The sequence below is a fragment of the Daktulosphaira vitifoliae genome, unplaced genomic scaffold (assembly GCF_025091365.1).
Source record: "Daktulosphaira vitifoliae isolate Bord-2020 unplaced genomic scaffold, ASM2509136v1 Scaffold_3, whole genome shotgun sequence".
NCBI lineage: Eukaryota > Metazoa > Arthropoda > Insecta > Hemiptera > Phylloxeridae > Daktulosphaira > Daktulosphaira vitifoliae.
In genome coordinates this window covers 27,013,096-27,032,033 of record NW_026099574.1, presented here as the reverse complement: position 1 = coordinate 27,032,033, position 18,938 = coordinate 27,013,096, and the positions used below count along the sequence as shown (strand labels likewise).

Genomic DNA, 18,938 nt, shown 5'->3' with positions numbered 1-18,938 from the left:
AAAAAAAAAAAAAAAAAAAAAAAAAAAAAAATTACAAGTTTTGAAGTTAAATGTAGTAAAAAACTTATAAGGGTTTAACCATTATTTAATTCCTGATATTTGAAACTATAAATATAAAATTATTAAACTAACCGGAATCCATCTCGAACGCAGTACCATTTTTGTCCAGGTTTACATGGAGATTGATAGTTTGGTCTTTGACATAAAACAAACATTTTGTTGGCTTTATTTCCAGGTACTACTCTTATTTCATCATCATTTAAATCTACATTAAGAATTAAAATTTTTAACTTTTAATTTTAATTAGAAACTTATATTATTTATTTACTACTATTTGATAGAAGGTTCTTCTGCTTGCTAAGTTCTCTCCGTCCACTACTCTCAATTAAAAATGTATCAGGCCAATTAGAAATAAATTTTCTGTACCCCTTTTTGTGCTTATGAAATAATTTAAAAGCAGATCGACCATCCATATGAGCAGGAGGTTCAATACCAGCAATATCCAAAAAAGTGGGAGCCAAGTCTATATTTAGAACTATTTCATTCACTCTAAAAATAAATAATTAAATAAAATAATGTTTCTTAAGCAAATAATTTTTTAATTTTTACTTTATTCCAGGCTCAATTCCAGGTCCTCTAACTAACATTGGCACTCGAATATCAAATTCAAATGGAAAAGATTTTCCTTTTACAAGTCCAAATTGACCTAAATGATATCCATGATCAGAAGTATATATTATATAAGTGCTGTCTAGTTCTCCCATTTCTTTTAGTTCTTTGTATACCTAAAAATATATGAGTTAATTTAACAGATTATGAAATAATTAAATAAAATAAAATAAATTATTAATTATAGATATAAATATAAGTGTTAATCAATAATATTTTTTTGAAAATGGATTGTTTTAAAATTGTTTAAATATTTTGATATTGTACACAAAAATATATTATTAATTTTTTATTTTATAATCAAATATAAAAAAAAAAAACAATTGAATTGCAATACATCAATTTCTAATTAAAAATATGGTAAAACAATTATTTTCAAAGAAGAATATTTATCCATTGTATATATAATATATAAAATTACAATTTCAAATAAATTATTTTAATAACACTGTTCCAGACACAATAGATATCTTCCAAATTTTACTCGTCCTAAAAAGTCTTAAAAAAATGTTTGATGAGATGGTAATTGAATTATTTTTATTCTCTTTAGCATTTCATTAACAGTGTTCTATCAGTTTTTTCATTTTAGGAAACAAAAAATAATCAAATATTACCAAATTAGAATTGTTCAATGCTTTGGATAGTATTATCAAGATGATTTTTGAGAGTAACTTGACAATTAAAATAAAGTATATATACAAGTATTTGGTAACAGCTAAACGCCACCTTATTTATGACAGAATTCTCAATTAAAATATAATGAAATACTGTTTTTAAAATTAATATATTCATTAATCTATGATAATACAAGCATGGTTATAGGTCTTCTGGGTTGATATTCTATCGTTTAGTCACCATATTAATATGAACAAAAATATACTGGTTTTTAAATAGCTACATACTTGTAACTATTTGATATGTTAATGAAGCATTTCTTTAAAATGGTAAAATAAACATTAAGTTTATTAATTTACTTAAAATATAATTTATAAATAATAAATATTGTAAAAAAGTTGATCAGTCAAATATATGAAAATATCGGCAATGTTGACAAACATTAATAAATATTAAAATAATTGGAAATTTAATTTACTCTTGATACAGAATCATCTACACTTTGAAGAGTTTGTAGACGTTTAGTCATTAATAAATTTGTAAATTGTCTATGTATTGGTAACATTTGGCCAGTAACTTGTAATATCCATTGTTTATCAGCATTAGGTGCAAAGTCATATGAAGGAGTACTAAAATTAAAATTCTATTTAGTTTGTCAATTTTAAAGATTTTAAATTCGTCAATACTGGTGACATACTGGTGAGATGTTACATTGAAAAACATATTAGAATATTGAGGTGCTGAATCTTCTGGTCCATGTGGTGAAGGGAAACTCATTACTAACATGAATGGACGTTGAGGATGATGCAGTTTAACATGTCTAAGAAAGTTAATAGAATCATTGGTAATTAAATCTGGATAGTAATCCTAAAAAAAAAAAAATGTTAAATAAATAATTGTAGTAATCATTCCATAATTTTATAAGATTCAAGACATACTTTGTTATAGTTATCTCCATGTCTAATTTTTTTTCCATTTAAATTTATGGAATAATTATAATACTTTGAGTTCATAATGAGACCACCCCATTGGCGCCAACCTGGAGGTACATAACTGCCATTATACTTATTCAAGTATTTTCCAAAATAGCCTGTTTAATAATTGTATATATATATATTTATAAATGTTATTTATTACACTAGGATTTTAGTTTAAAGGAATTTTTAGCTTTGATGTAAATCTTAGAAGATATTGGTTTTTTCACCATATGCATTTATTATTTTTTTTGTCCGTGTGCTCAGATTACTGAACTAAACTAATATATAGTATATCAAAAGAACACAAATCATACATAGTTCAAGAAATTACTATGAAAACTTGAAAAGAATCTCTTATATTTTTAATGTGAAAATATCACAAAAATTTGATGATTTTAAATACGAATGTATTTTTAACTTTAAAATAAATAAAAAAGAGCAGTAGCATTTTTAAAAATGTTTAATACGAAAATTTTTAAGATAATATTTTAGAAATTTATCTTACTTTTGAAATACAAATTTTAACATTTTTATGACTATTTATGTACATGTGGGAGGAGGGTTTCAAATATAGAAATATGACAAAAAATTATTTATTCTTTTTAATTCTTAACCATGTTCTGAAATGTCTTTCATCTTGTAATATACAAAATTGTTTAAAAATAATTATTGCCTTCTAGAATACATTCAAAACATCCTTCTTTTATAATTTATCACTAATAAGAAAAAAATTAATTTTTAATTTTTATGGGTTGATAAATTTTTTGGACAAATACTTATTAATTTACAATTGTTTTAATACATAGGGCGGGTTAGAATGAAAGCAGAGTTTACACACACCCTATGTATACACAGGACCCACTCTATGTATTAAAATGCTTGTAACTCAATATGTATTTGTCAAAAATTGTCATCAAACCATTAAAAATTTTTGTAAGAAAAGTGCTAAAATTTTATGGATTTTGAAATAATAAAATTATTTTTTATTATTTTTATTACTAAAAGCTGATAATTAAAAATATGTTTTTAATGTAATCAAAGAACGCACAAGTTATTTTCAAGAAAATTACAGCAAAATGTTAATTCTAGCAAAAATTATAAGCAGAGTTTGGGATTTGCATTTATAAAGTTTATTGTAGTCATTCTGAATATTTTAATGATAATTTGATATTTATAATGGTTGATCTTAACACTAAAAATTAAATATTGATTAGAAATTTAGTTTTGGGGGACTTAAAAGAGATCACTCCACTTCAAGAACAAAATATTTCATAAACTTTGTGCTCTATTTATAAGAGTTGTCAGTTAGACCTAAGGTACTCTGTATAAGTAGTCTACAATGTTTTTTAGTCAAAATGTTATACTAGTAACAATATATTACACTAAATAATGTATTTTTAAATATACTATAAGATTAAAACAACACATTTCTCTTCATACCAGTGACACAACCAGGGATGGTTTGTTAGTAACAACCCCAAAAAATAAGCCATGTTTGAATTTATTACCTGTGATAAACTTTTTTTTTTTTTGATTACTCGAGTTTTCTTAGATAGTGATTTAGAGTAAAAAGTTTTTATTGAATAAAGTAAAAATGGTAATAACCCTCCCCCTGTCATTATTTTCTGATTGCTTAGGTCTAATCTTCTAGGTACAAAGGACGTTCTAAGTTAAAAATCATACAAATTTTCATTTTAAATATTTTCTTTAAAATGTTATAATTTCTTTAAAAATATTTAGTTCTATACCAATATTTTTTTTTTTTTACTAACCTAATTACAAATATGAAAACATGTTTAATATTAAGAAAAAAATTTGTTTTCAATTTTTATTAATGTTCTAAGAAACCTGCATCTTTAAAACTATAGAAAATTAAATGATATTTAAGAAAATTTAAATTAAAATAAAAAACATGTCCTCATAATTTATTTTCATTGAGAAATGTTTCATATCTTGAAAAAAATTATACAATTTTTTTGTAAAAATTGTCAATTTTGTATATTATTTTCTTTTTTGCTATTTATTTAAATGTATTTGCATGTGAATATATAATATTAAATGCAGTTAACTCTGAAATGTGAACAGCTTGGTGAAGTAAGTTAAATATTTTATGCAAATTTACTTCAATGAATTTTATTATAGCAATTATTAATTAGTCAGATTTCAATTTAAACTCATTTCTCAATTAGAGAAATGACAGGCAAGACTGGACCTATCTTTAATAACAATAAATAATAAATATAAATTCATGAAGTAAGTGAAAATATAAATATGAATGAGCTGTAGTATATAAATTGGTTGGGGCCTTGGAGATAGATATTTTCAAAGTAATTGTAAGACCTATTACGATAGCTATTAATATTTTTGTTTTAATATAAATTTATAAAATACTAGAAAAAATAACAAGCTAAGATCTGTTTAATTTTTACAAATTTTTTTTAATGATAACTTAGTTACTTAACACTATAGTCATTATACAAATGTCTAGCAATTACTCATAAATAAATGATTTTCTTACCAGTGTGATAACCAGCATCTCTAGTTAAATAAGTTGCAAAACTTCTTGATTCGTGCAAATTTTGCCACACTGGACCACTACAATTATCATTATTAGTAAAAACCTCATGATTATGTGTATAAAGTCCTGTCAGTAATGAACTTCTTGATGGACAACACATTGGAGTAGTACTATATGCATGACGAAACTCTGCACCTTCATCCCGTAAAAGTTTTTGAGTTTTTTCCATATAATTCAAAGATCCTGCAAACAATAGAATTGACGAATTAATCAATAAATTTAAAAACTTGTATAACAGTGACAGTCAGAATGGAGGTAATAATAGGGAATAGATTCCCTTCATTGACAAATCATTTTTGATATTTTTTATTAGATGTATGTATATTATATTTTGAAAATTAAAATATGATATTCAACTTAATAATTATTCAGCATAATTAATATAAAAAAATATTAATCCTACAAATTTGGGAGATTAATTTTTTATTCTAGGTTATTATTTTTACATATTAGGTTTGTTAAAATACTTTTAGATAAAGTAAAGTGTATTAAAAATATGTATGCGAATAAAGCAGCCTAATTATATTTGAATAGTAATAATAAAAAAAAACCCAGCACAGGTGGGTGGCGGCACAGTGGGATCAAGGCATAGTTGGGTCTAGTATAGATGATATCTGACAGTGATTAAAATCACTATCATTAAAGAAGCTTCGATGTAGATCTGTAGTGTTTAATTTTAATTAATTGGTGGATTATTCCAAAATCTACATGATCTGCTATTTCCTTATTTATATCCTGATTAAGATAAAGTATGTTGAATGAAAGAGGGATATAAATATTATTTTTCATGAAAAAATTTTATTGATCCATACACTTTTCAATAAGTTATAGCATTATAAAGTTAAAAATATAAAATCAAGAATTTTCACGCAAAAATAGCATTCAGTAACCATTTTCATCATAAAAACAAAATAAAGTACGAAATTTTTTTTTTTTTTAAATAAAGTATATTACATAAGTTTAATTTAAGGTATATATAAAAGTGTCAGTATTTCCGGAACACTTTAAAAAGTTAATTTTTTGTGAAAAAGTTGTAATTTTTAATCCCCTCCTGTGTGCAGGTAAAGGGTCAAATTTATAAAAAAATATATCAAATGAAAGGTAAAGACATTATGCATCTATAAAAAAAAATATATTGATTTGTTCATTTTTGAAAAAGTTATGGTAGTTTTAAGTGAAAAAATTTCAAAAATTAGCAATTTTTAAATTTGTTATTTTTTTGGAGATTTCCCCCATTAAAGGGAACGATGGAAATTTTTTCAATTTTTGAGGGTAATATCTTCGACTAGATACGATTTGTGATCTTTTGACTTATCGTTGAAAGAAATCGGTTTGGTGAGAGCTGAGAAAAAGTGGTAACAGACACAAAAAAAAACACATTATAGTAAAACGAATACCTTCTCAGCTTCGCATCGAAGCTAAAATATTCAAATACAAATCAGGATCGGCGCTAGATATAGGAAAACATCTTCGTGAGGCCTAAGCAAATGCATTTGTAACTTTGCCATTTCATACCGTCACGATAACGAGCGAAAAATAAAGTAAGTTATTTATCAAAATAAAAGTTTTATATATTCGAATTCCTTACAGTTCACTGTTAAAATTGAGTAACCAAAACACTGGTATTTCTAGAGAATTGATAAGTATAGTTGTTTTCCGCTTGCTTTATTTAATAGGGGATATAGTGTTTGTCGCCGTTGTAATTGAAGGCAGGCAAAGCTCAACTTTAAAGTTTGGTAGCATTTAAAATGTCCACTGAGCCACACTACACTGCTGTAGTAACTACAGAATCATTTAACAGGTATTCTGTACATTCTAGTCTTTTGTGTAACATGTAAAAATGAGCATGTGACATGAACTCAATATCTTTGGTTTGGCAACTAAATAACAATTATTATTTTTAATTTGTTATTACTGTTATGTAATGTTCAAATATATGATTATTATTTTAAGATGGCGTAAAAGAGTATTTTAAACTTTAATACTTAGGTAGACACTTTCAAACCATTCCTATATTTAGGGTTTTTATTGAATTTCTACAATAAGCATACCAAAGAAAACTCATTATAGTATATCGTACATCTAGTATATCTTATTAAAAATTCATTAAAATCAGCATTTAAAAAAAAAAGTTATAATATTTTTAAAATATATAAAATTTTGAAATCTTTTTTTTTAATTTTGGGGACGTTAGTTTTTTGACTAGATTAAAATTTGGTTCTTTTGATGCATAAACCAATAAAATCGATCTAGTGAAAGCTGAGTATTTTCATGGACAGACATAAAAAAAAAAAATATATTACAGTAAAACCAATACCTTCTTAGCTTCCCACAAATACTAAAAAAGGCGATAGTTTATTACCGTTAAATGATTTGACGAAAACGACATTTTACTTATATTAAAACTTCAAAATTCTACACCACGGATAAACCAGAACTTTTTAAAGGGAGACGCAAAAAGTTTTTAGATGTCAAAATTAAGTTTGCTGTTTTATTTGTTAAAATGTTTTTTTGAGTATAAACTAAAGTTCAAGGAAAGGGCAAAGGATCTCGCGCCCCTTTAAAATTTGTCACTGTATTGTATCCGAGAAGTAAAAGGATCAAAGTCCATCCTTTTACCGATCTTCATTTTAATAGTTTTTGTAGAATCATACGAGAAGAAAAAAGGTTTTTCGCTTCCCTTAAAAAATAACAATAAACAACTTAGGACCCCTCTGCCTATCGGGTATAGAATTGATCGTTAGCCAATGAGCTTCTTTTCTATAAAATACGTAAGTAACATTGTTATTAGTTAGTTGCACGTGGCAATTTAATTATCGACTATGGAAAAATTTTTTATTTTTTTTTCAATTTTTGTAATAAAACGAAAATGTAGCTTACATCCTATTAAGGCTAAATATATACATAGATGAACTAAATGAATAGGGTAAGAAATTATTTAAACATTTTTGATTAAAAAACAATTTATAAAGTTTAAAAACTTAAAAAAAAAAAATGTAAAAATTATTAGACGTACAAAAAAGAACACCTGCTATATCATTAGAAAATTTATAGTATTTTTAAGTTATTTTTCACATACACAATGGTTTTTTTTCAATGCTACTTTCTCATTACAACAGATAATTAAAAAAATATTTTTCAATAGGGAAGACTATAGTAGATTATGAAATCAATTTTCATGGTTAACTTTTTTTCTTGTTTAATTTAATTTCGTAAAAATGATCGTAGTAAAAATAAATGATCACTATTTTGACAAAATTACCTTTGATTTTTAACGATATCTCATATCAATATTACTAAACTCGCATATTTAAAAATCAAGCACAGCTCAAATAATTAATCACCCAAGCATCTAACGATCGAGATATTTCGAACATCATTGAATTACAAATTTTCTTTTTAATACAAATATACTTCAAACTTTGAAGATAATTCATACAGTATTCAAAAAAATAAAAATTAAAAATTAGTTAATTTAATAAATTAAGTAGAATGATAGAATATAGCAAATTAAATATAGCTAATTCAACTTTTATCCTCAAATTTTGAAGATACTGCTTAAAAAATTCTTATGAAATAATAATAAGTAATTATAAGTAATAAGTACACAAAGTTACTTAAAACAAAAATTATAATTTTTTAAATCAATTAATAATATATATAATACAAATATTATATAGGAATTTCATTTAAGTGATCTTCTAACCTGGTTAACCCAATAATGCGTCAGTAAAACGTAACGGAACACTTTATCTTATACATCGAAAGAAACTGGTAACACACTTATTGATATAGATATTAATTTTTATATGTAACGTATTTATGAGAACATTTCATAATAGAATATTGGAATATGACATGGCAAATATTTTTTTAAATATGAGAAAAATGTGTATAAATTATCAATGTTCTTTTATCTATCTTAAGTTAAAAAATTATGAAATTTATTAAAAAAAAAAATTATTTTAAGACAGGAAATTCTTTTTATTTACTAAGGTAAATTAGGAGGAAATTATCTTCTATAGGGTTTTTAATTATACATCTGAGTCCAGAGTAGAATTTATGAACATATTTTTACTTTCTAAAAGTTACAAATATTTTCATATAAGAAAAGAGCGCTTGATTATCAAACATATCAATGATTAAACATATAAATGTGTTCTAAATTACATGAATTCATGTCATCCCACTTTCAAAGCGAAAACTTTTAAAACACTAAAAGAGAAGCTCTTTTATTTTTCCTATAAGTACTATTTTACTAATCAAATATTTACAGCTTGTCTATAGAGAATTTTGTTTTGTCTTTTCCATTTTTAATTTTTAATTTTATAGTCTGATTCTGAGGTGTTCTAGTAATGATGCCTATACTAAGCCTAATAGACAAAATGTGTCCTGAATAAAACAAAATTTTTTAAGTACAAAGTAATTGTAATTAGAACCCTTTATCCGAACACCACTGAATTATTATGAATTACATAAAAATACACATTTTTAATACTAACCAAGTTCGACATCTTGATCGTCAGTTAAAAACAACACAATATTGGGTCGTTTACGTCCATTCTTAATTACTTCTTGGTGACTTTTTCGGTACTTATGCACTCTTTGTCGAAATAAAAATGTTTTATCACGTTTCTCATCCGATTCAAATGCTTCGATAGTGTACCATGTCATCAAAATTAGATACCACCAAAAGAATTTTAAAATATAACACTTCATATTTTTTGCTTTAAGGCTCATAGGAGCCCAAAGTATTTTTGATTAAGTGGCGATAGATGTCATGAATTACTGCAAGCATCACCTGTGGATAAAAGTCAAGATTTAACTAATAAAAAAAAAAACGATTTATTTTTGATTTTAGAACGCAATATGTTAAAAAAATATCGAGTAACAGATATTCAAACTTTTCAATTCACGAGTATTAATTTTCATTGACAAAAAAAAAATTATGAACATGAACACACAACGATTGCTAAGAGAGAATAAGCCAGACTCGTGGTCGCTGCGAACCGAAATGTTGTGAGTTCAGCGATCTGCAGTGATACCCAGGAAACAATTCGATATTACTGTATATTTCTCTATTTGCTCTTTAAGGTCATTGGTCAGGACCTTCCAACATACGCACACATAAACACACCCACTACATGTATTAGCATAAATAATAGATAGTTTAATAAAATGTATGTATTTAATATAATGGCTTAATGTAAATAAAATACGAACAATATCGTTAAACGATTCATAACTAACAGCAAGTTATAGTCTTATAGTTATAGTATAGTAGTAGCAAACATTTTAGATTTTAGGGAGTAGTTTTTACATGAATTTTGGCAACCCTAATTTTTTCAGGATTGCCCTTTAAATAATAAAAATCTTACAAGCTTTTTTTCATCATTTTAATTTTTCATCAAACCTTTTACTTTTGTTAATTATGTTGATATTTATTATGACAAATTATCAATATTAGAATAAAATTTTTTTCAAAGACCATATGATGACAATATTTGTAGGTTTCAAGATACCCCTTATAAACGGCCCTGCAAGTTGTATACAACTTACTTGCTGTATATACTAAATTGTAATTAATCAAGCAGATTCTTATTTAAGTCTATTAACATCTTGAGAAAAATAGAAATAAGGCCTTAACCTATAGGTTAATAATTATAGTTAAAATAAAATGAAATTTTCTTGTAAAGGTGCCTAAATTTAGAAATTAAGTCCAAAATAATATATTTTTTTTTTTCGTTGAAAATGTATACAAATTTTTGAATAAATCTAAAACTTTCAAAAACAATTTGATTACTGGTTTATATACATAATTATAATAAATGATTAAAAATTTAAATGAATAAATAAAGGACAAAAATAATTGCTTTAAAGCTATTAAACTTTTTTGACATATTTTTAGATAATGTTAATTAAAGTATTTGATTGTATTGTTATTACATATATATATAAATGTATGTTAACATATACATTTATAGACATAAATAACAAATTATATTTTCAATTAAGTCAAGCGCGAGGTCCAATGTCCATAACCGGAATTCTTTGATAATAAGCATGAATAAGCGGATACTCCGAATTAGCACATTTAAAAGCGATGAATTGCCTTTTTCAACCTAATCTGGTAACACTACACAAAACATCCTTCGGAGTAATTACTACGAAGTATAATAACTACGTATAGGTTGTTACAAAAGTATTCAACAGAAAAAAAAGTTCTATAAACAAATCGGCTGATTTTTGGAGACTAATTAGAATTTAACATTTTCATAAATATTAATTAACTATAATAAATGAATAAATTTTAAAACTATTTAAAATTATGCAAGATTTTTTCTATATAGCAAAAACTTAGTGACCGATAAAAAAAATCGAGGAACAATAAACTTGTATAAAGTTTCAATTAAACAAAATTGTTTTCTTTCATAGCTCTGAAAATTAATAAGTTTCTCATAATTGATCTAATTATTAGAACTGTAGAATTAGAATTTTTCTCTTCGTGAAATTATTTGGATAATCTTTCTCATATTCAAAATATTAAAATAATGAGATACAAGTCGAATGAAATACAATATTATTATTATTAAAATTCAACATTAACATTTTATGCAATCAAATGAAATTTTTAGTAATCTCTCGTAAATTATTATTAACACAATTCAATTACAAAATAAATCGTTAATTTTTGTAAACTAAATTAATATAAAATAGTTTAGTATGTCATAAATTCTAAAATCATTTTTAAATATTTTATCGGAACAATCAGATAGTATTATACAACTATGTGTAATAATACAACGAAATAAATTCTTTAAAATGTTGTTAACGTATTGAAAGTTAATCATAATATTATTATGTTTAAATTATTAAATTACCATAAGTGTGGTGGTTTAAAATTTAAATATACTTAGCAGTTAAAACTTCATAAGCAATGGCTTACACATATAACGATATTGTCCAATACAATTTTTAGACAAAATCGTTTGCGTGGGTTGTTATCTGGTAAAAACAAAATTTGTATAATTTATGTCACATAAATATAGGATAACAAACAAGAGCCTAGTATGAACTCAAAACCGTTCAGATAAACGTCGGCAAAGAAAAAAGGAACTTCACGTAGACAAGTGACAACATAACGATTCTGAAGGTTATATATAGTACCACTGAGCTGGTCAACAGGCACCAAATTGTCTACTTGTGTCCGGCACTCAGTCTTAATACCTGAGCTATTGATATACAATAGCCATCAATATAATATAGTCCACTTTTTTTCCTTTTTGGGTCTATAAACCTTTTTTTCTTACAAAGTATCACGCTGCGTTTGACATGGATTATATTAGAATAAAAAGATACCCCTGCACTAAAATCTTAGAACTGATGGTTACCTAATGCTCCTGACTACTATAACCACCGGAAGGACCGCGAACAAGGGTATAATTTTGCAGACATCGTGACTAGCTCACAGAAATAAGTATAACTGTTGACATCCATAAACAACGGTTTTGACATTTTTTAGTCAAATATTAAAATAGTACAATAGCATATTTTTACATTAAACATTGGGTAAATTTCTTCGTAAAAGCAAGTTAAAAATCACGACTGCAATGAAATTACAAATTAAGTTACAAAAAGTAAATAAGTAAATTCAGAGGCGTATTTAAAGGAAGAGATAAAGGTGTTAGCCACCCTGGATCATATTTTTTAATTCGAAAATTACACAATATAGCTTCAAAGTTCTTCTTTTAGTCATCAATTTGTATTTTAGTAAAACAATTTTCTCTAGCATGCTTACCAAAGTAAAACAAAATTAAGTTTTACTCCTAAAAAAATTTAAATAGACCCCTGGAAATATTAATATGTTAATACATATATAAATGACATGACTAATTATTTAAGACAGAGATGTCGATAGAAAATTACACATCAAGTCATTTTCTTAATTAAATAATTTTCTATTTTATAAGTTAATTAAATATGTATGTTACCATTTAATAAAATAAAGTTGACACACTATACGATATAAGGGAATGATACTAAGAAGTAATTATTAGTTGATAAATCAAGAATTAAATACTAAAAAATTATTTTTTCAATATTGTATTTATTTTACAATATTATTTCAATCAAATGGTTCATGATAAACCGATCGCCTTGTATACGAATATTTAAACATCTCCAAAATTTAAACTGAATGCACACATAAAATCATTCTTAATATTTTTATGTACATATTTTAAATAAAGTACATTTATTTTTTATAAATATTATGTAAATTTCTATGATAATAACTATATCTATAGCACACTAAAGACTCTTTAACTATAATGTAAAAGAAACGGACTATGGGAAGTAATCCAGCTATTACTCACCTTATAATCACAGCTACTCTTAAAATACTCGTATGTTAAATTTTTTTTTTGTTAAAATGTAGTTTAAAAGGCTGGATCCTAAACATCTATTTTCGAAAAGTGTCAAACTTAGAAATTTGGGAAATTCATTTATTGATTATTAATGATATATTATAATTAATCCCTATAATTTGCGAGCTGTGATCCCTCCACCTTTATACGACTCTGACTATAATAATGATAATAGTTCAACATTGTGTTTTTTCTTGCAAAATGTATCAAATATTAAATAAATATTTTTTACTATGAACTTTCTTGCATGATGATGAATATAATAAGATTATTGATAATAATTAGGGCTGTGAATGTAATGTTTTAAAAAATAACAAAATATGGTTTTAAAAATGTATATAAGATGCACTAAACATTTTTTTAGCATCAATACGAAGCTGAGAAGGTATTAATTTTACAATGTCTTTTTTTTATTTAATTGTATAAGGCTACTTTTTCTCAGCTCTCACCGAACCGATTTCTTTTAACGATACGTCAAAAGATCACAAATCGTATCTAGTTATTAAATTTAAATTCTAATTATTAAAGACATTACCCTTAAAATTTGGAAAAAAATAAGATTTTTTATGTCGGTAAATTTTGATATATATATATTTTTTTTTTACTGCCATAAGTTTTTCAAAAAATAAACAAATAAAAATTTTTTTTTTAATTTAACCTTACGTATATCCTTTTTCTTTAATGTACATTTTTTCAAAACCTGACTTTTTACCTGCCCACAGGGAGGGATTCAAAATAGCAACTTTTTCACAAAAGTCAATTTTTTTAACTTAACTTTTGAAAAAGTTCCGAAAATACTGCGACATTTAAACATATATTAAATTACAGCTCATGTTACGTACTATAAGTTAAAAAAAAATTTTCCTGAAAACTTATCGTCTATGTGCAAATGGCCATTGAAGTAGAATAAATTCATTCTTTTTCTTTCTTCTTTTTCCTCGCCTTCATCCCAATTACTTAGGGTCGGGCACTCCTAAACTTCCACTCAGTTCAACGATATCCAGTTGAACAAATTCATTAAATATTTCAATATTATGATATTATATATCATAAAACTTGTAATAAGCATGTACACAAGGAAATAGGAATTCATTTTGCTTTTGTTATAATCCACCACTTTCTTAAAATTAAACACCAACTTCAGATTTACATCGAAGCGCTTCTTATGATAGTGATTTTAATCACTGTTAGATTTCATTTATACTTGTCCCAACTATGCCACGTCCATACAGTGCGCAACACTGCTGTGCTAAATTTTTTTTTTATATATAATTTTTCTTGGTTAAATTTACATTTAACGTTACGATCATAGTATTGAATCAAATAAAAATAATTAGGTATTTCTAATACCATATTATAATTATAATTTAAATAAATGGTATAACAAATTATATTAACTAGAAGAATTTTGTGTGTATTAAATATATTTTGCCGTCCTAAAAAATATTTTAATATTATATTAATTTTGCGAAGATATATTATGTTAACTGAGGGATATTAAGCTCCTCGGGTGTACCTATGACTACATTAACAATTGAAGAGTGAATGTGTCAAACGTTCTATGTACCAAAAACATATTTGTTCAGAAAACACAAAAAACAATGGTAACATGGGCATGTCTCACACAACGAACACCATCTATGAATGCAATTTTGTACAAGTAAAAACTTTAATTGACATTTGAAACACATACAAGATTGTGGCCTTTGGCACATAGAACAGAAATCAGAAATAAAACAATTTTTCACTTTTTTGGCACATAGAACGTTTGATACATTCACTCTTCAATTATTGTCGCCTGTTTTTAATTAATATCAGTAAGTTATTAATAGACTAGGTAACAATGCGCGATACATATATAGTGTATAATACTAGATACGGATCTATTAATATTTTAAATAAAAACATTTTGTCAATTTAGAGTAGATTTCAGAAGAATTATATAAAATAATTTTATGTATTTCCTATTTTAAGAAAAAATAAATTATTATACAAAAATGTTTTAAATTTTCACTACTCCCTAGCACTAGAATAAGTAAAATAAGATTTTATAATTAAGTTATATATAATTCGAAACATACTTTGATAGAACACATTTCCTTACAAGTAGTAACAAAAAGAACACATGCATAAGTATTTAATTCATAACTCCAATAATGATATAAAATCGAAATTAAAATTCTATCTTCTTAAATTTTTATATTATAACAATAATATAATAAATATTATATAACTCTGTATAAGTTCAGCAATTATTCTTTAAATATATTTTAATAATATTTAATACACTTCAAAAAAAATGTTGACGGTGAGCAGCTTCTCTTCTCAAAATAATCAAGTCAAAAAATCATTATCATCTTTTATACTTATTATACTAATATTGTATAGATTGTATAAATCAAATAAAGAAAAAAATAAAATCATAATAATATTTAATGTGGTAATAAGAATCTTGAAATTTTAACTTGAATAACTTTATTTTAAATTTATCAATGATGGGCTAAAGACTTATTTTTCTTGACTATTTTCCTAGTGCCAAGTTATATACTATTTATAGTAATAGTTATTGTACAGGGCAAGGTCTAAACCCTGTCAGATACTAAGAATTGTAGTTAAATTTTGAATAGGGAAAATTAATTGTACTTGTTTATAAGAATTTCTTACTATATACACATTACAATTAAGACCTAGATTTAAGTATCTTAAATACCCTAAAAATTGTCAACAAAACTTATAAAACTGTCCACTAATTAGTAGAAAATTTTAATTAGCATTTTTTTAATTATAATCAAAAAATGTTTTTAAATTTAAATTAATTATTTATATTAGTATTTGAAAAAGCTACATAGAAATTTACAAGAGGTACATTTTCAAAATGTATGAAAAGATTGCCAAAGTTCTTCCTATTAATCATAACAGGCCTGTATAGAAGTGGGTTAGCCCCCAACATTTTAAAATAGGTATATATCTAATATAACAAATATTACATCTCCTCCCTTGAAAATTAATTTTGAACACTTGCCTTAATCATTACAATTAAACAGATTCCTTACTTATTAATCTTTGAGTATACTAAATTTAAAAAAACTAAATCAATTTTTATATGTAAATAATTAAGAAATGTTGTTTATTATGTAAATATTAACATAATAACTAATTAGAAATAATGTAAATAATTATTAATCAATAAATTATTGAATTTACTTGAATTTTTAAAAATATTTTTTGAAAAAATAATTTTAGTCAAAATATATGATTATTATATATAGAAATTATAAAAATAATACAATTCTTTGTTAATAAAAACATAGCCCTTTTTATTTTTTATTTTTAATAATGTAATTAAATTTTAAGATTAAAAATGATGTATTATTAAACAAAAGAATGAAAAGGGTTTATAAAATTACCTAAAATTAAAATTAAATTAAATGATATTAAAAATAGTGTAATTAGTAATGCAAAATTATGTCTAAAAACATAAATGTGCGGTTAGAAGTACATTAGTCAGTTGATTTACCTTAAAGCCGCTGTTGTTTATACTTAACACATAAGAGCCTTCTATTCTTAAGTCATTTATGCTTTTAATAAAAGCTATCAATAAAACATAAGTAAATTTTTTTTCTAAAATAATTTATATTCTATCTATGCGTACAAGCAATATTATTGTAGCTTTTACTAAAATATTTAAAATTCAGAAAAACTAAAATTATTCACAGGAATTGAGGTTCTTGAAGAAATAAAAAATTGAATTTTTGAACTAGTTGACTACTTATTATTATCAAATGATAAATTGTATAAATTAAGTATTAAATTCTAAAAAAATTATTAGATGTATCTCATATATATAAATATATATATATATATATATATATACATATTCATAGATATTTTTATGAAAATGAATTTAGTGGGTTTATGTGATCTCCACCCTGCTTCTTGCATGGAATCAAATTTTGATTTTGGAGACTCTTTATTTTTAATTTAATTAAAAAAGCAATAATACAATTTTATTTGTTGTAATAAATAACTTAAACTTTAAAGGCCAAATAAAAATTTTATTTCATAAGTGTGACCTACATTTAGCCAATAATTAAGATTAATTTAAAGGCGATTAAATAAAATTTAAGGTTGTTAAACACACTGATTAACTTTATAAACGACTCAAAAACTGTAATAACACTAAGTTTTTCGTAAATACTTACCTAATATCCACCCGATTTAAATGGATAAAATAGTGAACCACATATGAGATAAACTCCATAATTTTTGATGTCATCACGAAAGTAGCATTTTCAATTTTTCACAATTGTTGTGTAGCACATTTTTTGTTACAGTCCAGAAAACAGAAAGTAGTTTTTCAAATTACAAAATTTGTTTAAATTGCACGTTATCATTTGTTAACAATGGACCGTTTATACTGGGCGCGGTGTATAAACGACTGAATGATAACAATACGAAAGATTTACTCATAGTACATTAAAATGATAATTGACGTAACAGCCAGCAAAACTAGCTATGTTATACCGTCAACTTATGTAGAGTAAGTCAATGTCAGTTCATTTATAGCTTTTCGGCAGTATTAAATAATAAGAAGATTCATTTATTTAAAAAATGAATGCAAGTTAATGTAATCAATGTTACTTGTGTAATGATTGTTTGCTTTAAAAATTTCGTACCTTTCATTTTAGTATTTTAGCAATATAAAATGTATAATTTATTATTATTTATCATGTTTATTTTATGATAGAATAAATGATTATGTACTGCTTTACTAGAATAAGAATATCCAAGAAAAGTGTAATCGGTATTCGAACTTTACATTTTAAGGATCTCAGATTACAACAAAAAAGTCTAATTTTTAGTGAATTGCTTATTTTTAACCCTTGTAAATCACTAACTTCTTAATTTTAACTTTACTTCTAGATATATTTTTTAGTTTCAAGCGTGAATTGTTATCTCTTAAAACATTTTATTTATTTCAAAATAAACATTTATTTTTGCAACTAATGTTTTCATATTAATTTGATATCAAGATTATTTTTTATTTTAAGATAATAAATATACATTAAATTCGACAATTTTAAAAATATTATCAAAGGCAAAACTAAATAATTTAAGAAGATTTAATCAATTAAAAAATTTTCTAGTTGCATTTATATATAAGGTTGATGCGTATAAAACTTTAAGGAACTTATTACCTTGTTGAGAGGCGGTCCAAACCCAAACTTCCCTCCCCTTTGGGTTACGCCTCTATTGATAACAGGTGGATTTTAATGAAATAGTCTTACACATACTGGTAACTTCATTAAAGAATATTTATGTTCTTACGACATTACCTGGTGGCAGATTACAGTATCCAAAAACTGTCATCAAATGTTTTACTCATTCATTGGTGTTGGAAATGTCTATTATGTGTTGAAATTCCAATTTAGGGTTTGTCATATGTATGTATATATATATATTCAATACAAAAACGGCCGCCTGCAGACTCGAACCTATACGGTGTAATATATGTATACAAAGATACGTACAAAATACTAGTACCTACACACTTTAGCCTACAGATATATGCAAGTATAGCCATCTATATATATATATATATATATATATATATATATAGGTATATCTTTATGTATCGTGATAGGATGTTAGAGCATTATATTCTTCACAACA

The 18,938-nt window shown here is 24.7% G+C and overlaps 1 protein-coding gene and 2 long non-coding RNA genes across 6 annotated transcripts in view; 2 read left to right on the top strand and 1 right to left on the bottom strand.

Annotated features, from left to right (window-relative positions):
* Positions 1 to 762, top strand: part of LOC126902580 (uncharacterized) — an 8,837-nt gene extending 8,075 nt beyond the window's left edge. For both annotated transcript variants that reach the window (XR_007703256.1, XR_007703257.1), the window contains exon 3: positions 620 to 762. This is a non-coding gene — a long non-coding RNA (uncharacterized LOC126902580). The remainder of the gene's footprint in view (positions 1 to 619) is intronic.
* The window catches only part of LOC126902574 (putative extracellular sulfatase Sulf-1 homolog), a 20,053-nt gene extending 2,339 nt beyond the window's left edge, over positions 1 to 17,714 (bottom strand). The window contains exons 1-9 of one of the 3 annotated variants that reach the window (XM_050679973.1): positions 17,468 to 17,714; positions 9,342 to 9,640; positions 4,780 to 5,022; positions 2,223 to 2,374; positions 1,982 to 2,151; positions 1,763 to 1,913; positions 610 to 785; positions 332 to 549; positions 133 to 265 (exon numbers count right to left, since the gene is read on the bottom strand). In XM_050679973.1, the coding sequence (XP_050535930.1) occupies positions 133 to 265; positions 332 to 549; positions 610 to 785; positions 1,763 to 1,913; positions 1,982 to 2,151; positions 2,223 to 2,374; positions 4,780 to 5,022; positions 9,342 to 9,579 (1,481 nt within the window). In that variant the 5' untranslated portion in view covers positions 9,580 to 9,640; positions 17,468 to 17,714. Of the gene's footprint in view, positions 1 to 132; positions 266 to 328; positions 550 to 609; positions 786 to 1,762; positions 1,914 to 1,981; positions 2,152 to 2,222; positions 2,375 to 4,779; positions 5,023 to 9,341; positions 9,641 to 17,467 lie in introns of all 3 variants that reach the window. The other 2 variants (XM_050679972.1, XM_050679974.1) reach the window with 2 other exon arrangements.
* Positions 1,097 to 2,569, top strand: LOC126902583 (uncharacterized). Its single transcript, XR_007703261.1, has 2 exons — positions 1,097 to 1,191; positions 1,259 to 2,569. It is a non-coding gene; the product is annotated as an uncharacterized LOC126902583 (long non-coding RNA).
* Positions 17,715 to 18,938: the final 1,224 nt, after the last annotated feature.